The 10,231-nt window shown below is 41.6% G+C and overlaps 1 protein-coding gene across 2 annotated transcripts in view; it reads right to left on the bottom strand.

Annotated features, from left to right (window-relative positions):
* Window positions 1–5,275: 5,275 nt before the first annotated feature.
* The window catches only part of LOC138814861 (steroid transmembrane transporter SLC22A24-like), a 33,110-nt gene continuing 28,154 nt past the window's right edge, over window positions 5,276–10,231 (bottom strand). The window contains exons 9-10 of one of the 2 annotated variants that reach the window (XM_070003951.1): window positions 7,631–7,834; window positions 5,276–5,703 (exon numbers count right to left, since the gene is read on the bottom strand). In XM_070003951.1, coding sequence (XP_069860052.1) covers window positions 5,643–5,703; window positions 7,631–7,834 — 265 coding nt within the window. In that variant the 3' untranslated portion in view covers window positions 5,276–5,642. The remainder of the gene's footprint in view (window positions 5,704–7,630; window positions 7,835–10,231) is intronic. The other variant, XM_070003952.1, reaches the window with a different exon arrangement.

Genomic DNA, 10,231 nt, shown 5'->3' with positions numbered 1-10,231 from the left:
ATGAAAGTGTCAATGGAACCTAACATAGGACTCTAGGCAAAATTGTAGAGAAAGGGGTAAAAGTACCTCCCTGGGGTGTGTGTGTGTGTGTGTGTGTGTGTGTGTGTGTGTGTGTGTGTGTGTGTGTGTGTGTGTGTGTGTGTGTGTGTGTGTGTGTGTGTGTGTGTGTGTGTGTGTGTGTGTGTGTGTGTGTGTGTGTGTGTGTGTGTGTGTGTGTTTACATATGTGTGTGTGTTTGCCCACATGGTCACACATACTCCAGTGCTGTGGCTAGGGTCCTGGGCCAGTAAGCTTTCCTTCAGCTATCTGCTTCAAGGCTGATCCTCTCCTGCTTGAACCATGGGTGCACTTGCAAGTGTGTTTTTGAGTAAGACTCTCACAGAATTTTCTGCCTGTGCTGGTTTCAAGCCATGATCCTCAGACTTGAGCATCCTGACTAGCTGATGAGAGAAAAACTCTCTTTTCTATAGAAGTGTATTGCTTATAAATTTCTGCCTTGGTGTGGTGGCTTGACTCCTGTTAAGGAAAAGAAGTGATCTGGGATGAGAAAGGACTGTTGAAATGTAAGGTTCTGTCTTTAAAGTGTTCTTTTTTCTTTTCAAGATGGAATTATGCCATACTCCAGACTATTCAAGATATAGCAGAGGGTGTGGACATCTTGTATGATTACTTCTGTACTGTTAATCTTATTTCTAAGTCACCTTATATAAATACACTGTACACTATCAAACTAGCCAGTAGGGAGCAGATTATGTTCCTAAACTCAGCTATTCTGACCAGAGAAGCAGTATCTCTGCATTAGAAGTAAACATCAGAGCAGCCTGCCTGCTCTGTGTGCTTGCTTGCCTGATTTTGGACAGTGGCTCACCCTTCCACACAGAAGTAAATTTCGCCATGAGGAGCAGTTCTTTATTTTTGTGCTTATCGTTGTGACCCCTGTGGTTCTTAGCATATTTATTACACTAAGATTGCAGGTGTGACACACTGGGACCCAGTTTCATGGGCTTTTCTGCCTTTGCTAGTTTCAAAGTACAGGTTATTTTTGTTGTTGTTATTGTTGTTGTTTGTTTGTTTTTGCCAGTCTTGGTCTTAAACGCTGGGACTGAGTAGTGTCTTTAGGCTCTTTTTGCTCAAGACTAGCGCTCTACCCTTTGAGCCATAGTGCCACTTTTGGCTTTTTCTGTAATTAATTGGAGGTAAGAGTCTCATGGACTTTCCTGCCCTTCCTTGGCTGGCTTCAAACTGTCATGCTCAGATCTCAGCCTGGTGAGTAGCTAGCATTACAGGCACACGCCCCCCAGCACCTGGCCTGAACTAGTCTTACAGATCTCAACCTCCTGACTCGTGTGTGTGTGTGTGTGTGTGTGTGTGTGTGTGTGTGTGTGTGTGTGTGTGTACTATGTGTATCTATATGTGTATGAGAGAAAGATACAGAAATAACAAAACCCATATGGACATTTATCAGAAAGATAAGAAATGTGGATAGAGGAGAGGAAGACAAGAAAAAAATGGTGGTAGGTGTTAGGTTTTTAAAGAGGATTCTGAGTAAGAACAACACCACGCATGTCCTATTCAGGTAAGGGGTAGGTTTATTCATTGTTCTAGCTGGCACCAGGCCGTGTTGGCACTTCTCACGGCTGGCTAGTGTGAATTGCAGATGTCTGGCTAAATGGATAGAACTAGCAGGGCCTTGCTTGGGGAATGTGTAGATACAGTGTTGTTTAGCCCCAGGGGAGCCCTTTTCCTTGTGCTGTGTTTATGTATAATGCTTTGCTAAGGCCTTGTCTCCACTGTAACAGAGTTTGGTGCAAGTTCTGTACTGGGTAACAGGTCTTTGTAACAATTGGCCACCTGCAGACTTCTAGAGCTCCAATAAAGACTCCAAAACTTAACCTCTCTATTTTGTTATGACTGGATTTATATCTGATTTAAGGTAAAATATTACAAACTCCATAAATTTCAATTTCCTTGTGACTAAGTAATATTCCATAATATGTTTCTACAATTTATATTACTTAATCTATTAAGTACCTCAGCGGATTGGGAATTAGGATAATTTAAGGAAACTGAGGCATGGTGAAGTCAACTGAGATGTGGTATTTAGAAACATAGAAGTGCCATCTTTGTTTCAAAGAGGGACAATGGGATGTTATTCCTTCCTTGAAGGATGCATTCCTCACCCCAAGAATGAACTCTTGTCTGACTGGACTATTCCTTCCTGAGAAAAACTGCTTCCCCAAACGTAAGCCCCTTCCTGCTCCCAAATGCTGATAGTGGGGCACCTCCTTGTGCCAAGGATAGAGACCTGTATTATGGCAGGTTGCATTTTACCTGGAAACTCAGAAAGTAACAACAGGTGTGATTAGAGCACAGACAAATCACTATCTTTACATAACTTTGAAGCCAGATCCCCTGCCTTTACCCTATAAATACCCCCAACAGCCCAAGGAGCTGGGTATTTCTCTGTGTGTCTCCTTCTGTATGTGTGTGCTCTCCCTCTGGTCTGTGTCTCTCTACAGGTTTATCTATGTGTGTGTCTCTATAACACTGTAAAAAGAAGCATACTCTGCTAGAGTGTGCTCTTGCCCTTCTGTTTGTTTTTTGTCTGTCAGTCTGTATGCCTGTTTGTTTATTTATTCAATAAAATTGTGCCAAGTTTTCTAACTGTTAGTGAAATGAGCTTCCTTCCCACAGCTTAGTCCACTCCTTGGATTCTCACAGCTTAGCATGCTCCCTTCCCAGGCAACACTAGGCCCATATAGTAAAGGCAGGAAATAATCAACTTCCAACCCCCTTTACCTTGGGATGGCAGTTCTTTGGGGGCATCTACCACCATTGAAGGCAACAAGAGCCCCTTAGAGTGACTTCAGGTGAGGGCAGCTGCAGGACCCTTCACCTAATATTTGGACAGCAGCCATAAATCCTAATCTGCCATGATGAAGCCCCTGGCCCTCACATCCACACCAGGGTCTCTGCCTCCTAGCCCCTTCTAGTTGCTCCTAAACCTCTTAGGTTATATAGGTCACCTCAGACAATAGCCAGTGCTTCTTCTCACTTCTCTCTGTGAGAAGGAGTCTTGATAGTCCCCTTTCCTGGCAATGAACCTTTCTTTATTCTCTGTACCTTTATTTGTGTATGGTTCTCTGACAAAGTCTAATAACCTTTCAGTTAAACTTTCACTTACCATTCTGACTTGTCCAGAAATTCTAATTCTGCGATCAAAGTCAAGGACCCTAAGTGAAGAGTTCCTACATTAAAAGGGAAGCTTCACCAAACCTCGTCTCCGACTACTGAGAATTCCAGTTTGGCTTTGTGAGCATAATAATCCTTCACAAGCCCCCCTGAGGACCATGAGGACTCAAGCAGGCACAGTAGAAAGATGGTTATAAGGTTTATTAGAGGGACCATATTTCCCAGAAGAGGAAACAGAGGACATAGGCCCTATGCAAGTGGAAAGTGATGGGGAGGCGTGTGTGTGTGTGTGTGTGTGTGTGTGTGTGTGTGTGTGTGTGTGTGTGTGTGTGTGTGTGTGTGTGTGTGTGTGTGTGTGTGTGTGTGTGTGTGTGTGTGTGTGTGTGTGTGTGTGTGTGTGTGTGTGTGTGTAAGCACGTGCGCAGGTGGGTCTGGGTGGAGAAAGGGAGTGGCCAGCTCTCTGGCAGGACCTCTAGGGCAGGGAGGAGTTCAAGTCTGGTTAGAGCTGAGGACCGGAGTTGGGGATAATACTAACAGCTACAATAAACATGGATATATATACACAGGTATCTCTTGTATATTGATTTGCAGGTCTTTGTATATATGCCCTAGAATAGTTAGCATGTTCATATGATCCATTTATAGTTTGTTGGGGAATCTCTGCACTGATTTCCATAGCGATCACACTTGTTTAAAGTCCCACTAACAGCATAGGCGAGTTTGCCCTCCTCCCCATCCTCATCGGCAATGGTTGTCTGTCTTCTTGATGATTTCAACCCCACTGGAGTGACACTGAATCTTGGTGTAATTTTTGAATTGCATTTCTTTTCTGACTGAGGACTTTGAAATGTACATTATTCTGAAAATTATTTGTTCAGTTTACTTGTTCATTTATAAATTACATTATTTGTTTCTTTACTTTATATATTTTTGAGTTCTTTGTGTCACCAGAGGGAGGTCAGGATTAGTGAAGTTTCCCTTTCAATGTAGGAATGCTTCACTTAGGACCTTTGACCTCGATTGCAGAATAAAAATTTCTGGACAAGTCACCAAGAAAACTTGGCACAGCTTTTCTGAGTAATTATGGAAGCAGGCAAGCAGACAAACAGACAAAAAGCAGACAGACAGACAAACAGAAAGGCAAGGGCACATTCTGTTAGACTGTACATGCTCTCACAGAGAGAGAATGAGACAAACATGGAGAGAAAGAGCCAGAGACAGACACAGAGAGACAAGGACACACAGAGAGACACACAGAGACACACCCACGTAGAGAGAGACACACAGCTCCTTGGGCTGTTGGGCCATTTATACGGTAAAGGCAGAGTCTGGCTTCAAAGTTACGGTTTTACTTTCTGAGTTTGCAGGTAGTTCTGCATCTCGAGTTAAGGAGGTCCTTGCTATCTGCATTTTGAGGCAGGGGGTGGCTTACATTTGGAGAAGCACTTTTCTCAGGAAGGCATACATCCTGTCAGACAAGTCTTCTTTCTTGGGGTAAATAATGCATCCCTCAAGGAAGGGGAAGGTATTTCCCTCAAATGCAAAGATGGTACTTCTGTGTTTTAAAATTCCATATTTCTCAGTTGCCTTCACCAGGACTCAGTTTCCTTAAGTTATCCTGTCTCATTTTCCCCTAAATGGCTTTATTCCCTTAATTTTAAGGGAATTACATGAAGGAATATCTCCTGTATTTGCTGTTAGCTGATAATCATTTTTCCTGAGTCAATTCTGCTTCATTTGTATAATCTGGATATGGTACCTTTATCTATTGCATAGCTGGTCAAGACTTTCTCCCATTCTGTCAGTTGTCTCTTGTGTGTTGTAAACACAATGTGCAAGGTGTTTGATGCTTTGGTTTTTGGTGGGCTTTTGTTAAAAAAAAGATACTGTTTAATTTTATTTATGTATTTTTAGTCTTTCGTGGTGCTTGAACTCTGGGCTTGGGCACTTTCCCTGCGCTCTTCAGCTCAAGGCGAGCACTCTACCACTTGAGCCACAGCGCCACTTCCTTGTTGGGCTTTTATTGTAGTGCCTTTTGAAATCATGACCTCATATTGCCATGCAAGCTCTCTACCACATGAAGTACACTCCTAGATAATTTTCTTTCTTTATTTTCTAAATAAGGTCTCATATTTATGCCCCAGCTAGCTTAAACCCCAGTCGTTTTAATACTTCCCTTCTTCCTGGATGACAGCATATGACAGCATGCACAACTATGCCTATCTTTTGGTAGTTATGATGAGGTCTTTACACACTTTTGCTTGGGCTGACCTCAATGTCTGCACTGATTTCCATAGTGAGTGCACTAGTCTACAGTCCCACTAATAGTACAGGAGAGTTCCTCTCCCTCCCCATCCTCATCAGCATTGGTTGCTTGTCTTCTGGATGATTTCATCCCTACTGGAGTGAGCCCTATTTTGGGCTTGTTTGGATCAACTCTCCGGAATTCCTTAAAATTGTGTGATTTTCACGGCAATATCTTCCTTCTTTACTTTTCTTGAAGCAGTTTTGCTGTGAAGTAAAAAAATCGAAACAAAAACAAAATCAGAAGACAAAGAAGATGTAGATTAAGCACATAATTCCTGCATGCCTGAGGACAGTCTCTGCCTGGCACCTTTGTGCCCCAATATCAGAGGGCTTCACACTGGCCTTGACACCAGCATATGCTGGGGTAGATGGTACTGACTGTTTCTTCTTATAAAACTGTCATTTAGACATTGGTGTTTGGAAAAAATCAAAGGGAGAACACAAAATTTAAGGAATCATAAATTTTTCCTCATTTTAAATTGTGTGTGTGTGTGTGTGTGTGTGTGTGTGTGTGTGTGTGTGTGTGTGTTTGTATCCTGGGGCTTGAACTCAGGGCTTGGTACTGTACCTGAGCTGCTGTGCTGAAAGCTACTGCTCTACCACTTGGGCCACATATCCGTTTTGATTTGTGGTGGTTAAGTGGAGAGAATAGGTCTCTTGGATTTTCCTGCCCAGGCTGGCTTCCAACCATGATGATCCTCAGATTTCAGCCTCCTGAGTGACTAGGACTATAGGTGTGAGCCATAGGTGTGCACCTTATATGTTAGTTTCATATTTCTTAAATTCTTCTTCCTCAAAATTTCCATTGCCTTTGGCAGAAACTTTGGTTAAATCTTATACGATCCAATTATTGAGGAACTTGTTCAACTATGCAAGAAGAGGATTTGTTTGTTTTTTGCCTGGTTTTAATTCCACAATTCTCCTTTACCTGAAGAAATACCCAGGATTGTGTCTATGTGATAAACTCACACCTTTGCCCATAATATATTGAGCACTCATTGTGCTGATGGGTAATAAAACCAGGGATCTGAGAAGAAGACATTTAATTTTCATTTCATTTCTGAGAAAATATAAGGAATGTATATTTCTTTCTTTTTTAAATATTCTTGGGTCAGTTGTGGGGCTTGAACTCAGAGCCTGGGTTCTGTCCTGATCTCTCTTTTTCTTTTTTGGTTGGGGGGGGTTGGGAATTATGTTCTGGTCGTGAACTCTGGGCCTGGGCACTGTCCCTCAGCTCTTTAGCTCAAAGCTAGTGTTCTACCACTTGAGCCACAGCACCACTTCCGGTTTTTTTCTTTTTGCTTATGTGGTGCTGAGGAATCGAACCCAGGGCCTAAGGCATGCAAGACAAGTGCTCTACCAATGAGCTACCTTCCCAGCCACTGTCCTGATCTCTTTTGCTCAAGGCTAGCCCTCTACCATCTTGAGTCACAGCTCCACTTCCTGTGTTTGAGTGGTTAATTAGAGACAAGAGCCTTATTCTGGGGACATTTCTGCTTGGGCTGGCTTTGAACTGCGATACTCAGATCCTCAGATCCTCAGATCTCAGCCTCCTGAATTGCTACCTGGCAAATGTGTATTTCTCGTAAAAGCCCAGACTATATGACATGTATAAGTTTGACTAAATTGGACCTTTCTACCACTAAACTTACTGGTGTAAGACAGCCTGTGTCAACCTGATGAGATTGATTTGGGAAGAGAAAAGAGGAGGAGGAAGAGTGGAGGAAGGTGACTCTGATCACTATGCATCATTGTATAACAAATCGATGTTAATAAAAAATCAAAAACCAACAGGCAGCCTGTGTGATCTAGAGAGCCTCAGAGGAGTGTTCAAACTCAAGAATGCAATGCCACCCTACAAAATTAAGAAGAGTGAGGGGAGGGGTTGGTGAGAATGCTGAAAGGGATAACATTGATGAAGGTTCAACATATCACAAAATACCTTGATAAATGGCAACTCCTTTGTAGAACTACTTAATAAGAGTAAGAACAATAACAATAACAAACAGTTTTGTGGATAGGGATGAGGTTGATAATGAATAAGTGACTTGTATACACACAGAATATCCCTGGTCACAGATACAGGACACAGTCCCTGCCTAGTCAGGTGCTCACTGGAGTGTTTACTTACTCATTTTCCACATCCTGGATAGTGTTAGGGAGAGGTCGATTTTTTGTTTCTGGAAGGCAGAGGACTGCAAGGACAGAAAGGATGGGGAAGGCTCCATAGAGAATCCAGGGCAGGTGGGGAGAATACACTGCTAAGGTCATAAAGAGAGGCGCCATCACTGCCCCTACTCTGCCGAAAAGTTCAATGATTCCTGAAATGGTTGACCTTAGATTGCAAAGAAAATAATAAGGAAAGTATTTAAGAACTTGTATATTTTCTTTTTCTTTTTCACATTTTTTCTTTCTTTCTTTTTTTTTGGGGGGGGGGATATGGGTCTTGAACTCTGGGCCTGGGCGCTGTCCCTCAGCTCTTCAGCTCAAGGCTAGCACTCTACCACTTGAGCCACAGTGCCACTTCCTCCTTTTCTTTTTTTAAAGCCTTGATCTTCCTATGTAGACAAGGAGGAGACTGTCCTGACTTGCTCTCACAACTTCTTGGATTTCAGGTATCTGACATCATGCCTGCATCAAGTAAATTTTATTTATTGTCTTCATTTCATTTTGGAAGCAACACAATAAAGTTATTAAACACATAGGCTCTGGCAGCCAGTTGTCAATTGTCACACTTACTGCTAATGATTTAGAACCCTTAGTTTCATTATTCTTCAAATAGGGATACCTACAACACTAAATGAATGATTTAGATGGAGCATCTCTCTCAATATAATACAGGATATATACTCAACTTACAACCCACAGTTTAACTTTTTCTTCTAGTCCTAGGGCTTGAACTCAGGGTGTGGGTACTGTCCCTGAGCTTTTCTCTGAAGGCCAGTCCTCTACTACTTGAGCTCCAGTACTGTCTTTCTTTGGTTAATTGGAGATTAGGCTCTTATGAACTCTTGCCTGAGCTGGTTTCAAACTGTGATCTTCAGATTTCAGCCTCCTAAGCAGCTAGGATTACAGGCATGAGCACTTGAGAGTCAGCTTTCAATTATTTTTTATTCATTTTCTTTTTTTTTTTTTTTTTGGGTCCGGTCGTGGGCCCTGAATTCTGGGCCCGCTTGCTGTCTCTCAGCTCTTCAGCTCAAGGCTAGTGCTCTACAATTTGAGCCACAGGGCCACTTCCGGCTTTTTTCTTTTTGCTTATGTGGTGCTGAGAAATCGAACCCAGGGCCGCCTCCATGCATGCAAGGCAAGTGCTCTACCACTGAGCAACCCTCCCAGTGCCTCAGCTAATTTTTATGTCTAGCAACGTGCCATGTCCTTTAATGAAATCATAGTCTTCCCTTTTTTATTCATGTTTTTTGTAAAAAGGAATTAGTATTGTGATAATTCTTATATTATGTGATTCATCCAAAATGTACCTTAATCTCATTTACCCTGTTTTATTCTTTCTTAACTTCCCTCTCTCCCTTTTGAAACAATTTTAACACGTTTCACCATTTTTTTTCATTATACACACAAAGTATTTCAGCCATAATCACCCCATCTACTTCTCATTAACGCTTCCAATGTTTGCTGGTTAATTAATGATTTTTAATGAGTGAATGATTAACTGGATTGTTTTTTGCTGTTTAATTCTTTGAGATCTTCTTATGCACTGTATATTAATCCTTTATCTGATTAACAGTTTAAATGCATTTTTTTTCCATTCTGTTGTCTCTCTGGTCACCTGGTAATCATTTCTTTCACAATTCAGAAGTTTTGTCTCAATTCTTTTTTTTTGGGGGAGGGGTTCCTGTCTTGGGCCTGAACTCTGGGTCTAGGCACTGTCACTCAGCTCTTCCGCTCAAGTTTAGTGCTCTGCCACTTGAGCCACAGCGCCACTTCCGGCTTTTTTCTTTTTGCTTATGTGGTGCTGAGGAATCGAACCAGGGCCTCATGCATGTAAGGCAAGTGTTCTACCACTGAGCCACCTTCCTAGCCCCTTGTCTCAATTCTTGATTCTACTTGCTGATCAATTAGAGTGTTATTCAGAAAGCTATCACCTATGAAAACATCTTTGGTTCTTTGCCTGTGCTTTCCTCAATCAGTTTCACAGTGTCAGGCCATAATTACTATCTTGATCCATTTTGTATTAAATTGATTTTTGTATGGAGTGTGAGATAGTAATGTACTTTGAATTGCTTATATTTATTTATATATTGTGTTTCTCCAACTATTTGTTAAAGAGGCTATCTTTTTTGAATGTAAGTTTTTCCCCTTTGTTTAAGATCAGATGGCCAGAAGTTGTGTGTTTTTTTCCTGTGTCTTCTCTTCTCTTCTATCATCTAGGTGTCTACTTTTTGTGTTGGTATGTGTTTTTTTTTACTGTGTCTCAATAGTGTGTTTTGATGTTGGGAAGTATGACATCTGTAGCAGTGTCCTGTTAGTTCCGGATTGCTTTGGCTAGTTAAAATCTTGTGTAATCTTGTGTAATCTCATGAACCTCAGGATTGATTTTTTTCTATTTGTATAAAATGATATTGGAATTTTGGAACAGCTTGTATTGAAACTAGATTCCCTTCAGTAGTTCACCACCTTATTTATTCTCCTGATTCATGAACATGGGAGATCCATTTTCTTTTTAACTTTATTGGCTTCTTTAAAAAAAAAAAATTAGTACCACCCAAGCAGAAGC

This window comes from Dipodomys merriami, unplaced genomic scaffold, assembly GCF_024711535.1.
Source record: "Dipodomys merriami isolate MVZ:Mamm:240054 unplaced genomic scaffold, mDipMer1.0.p SCAF_617, whole genome shotgun sequence".
Classification (NCBI taxonomy): domain Eukaryota; kingdom Metazoa; phylum Chordata; class Mammalia; order Rodentia; family Heteromyidae; genus Dipodomys; species Dipodomys merriami.
Note: the sequence above shows the minus strand (reverse complement) of the source record. Positions and strands in the feature narration are given on the sequence as shown.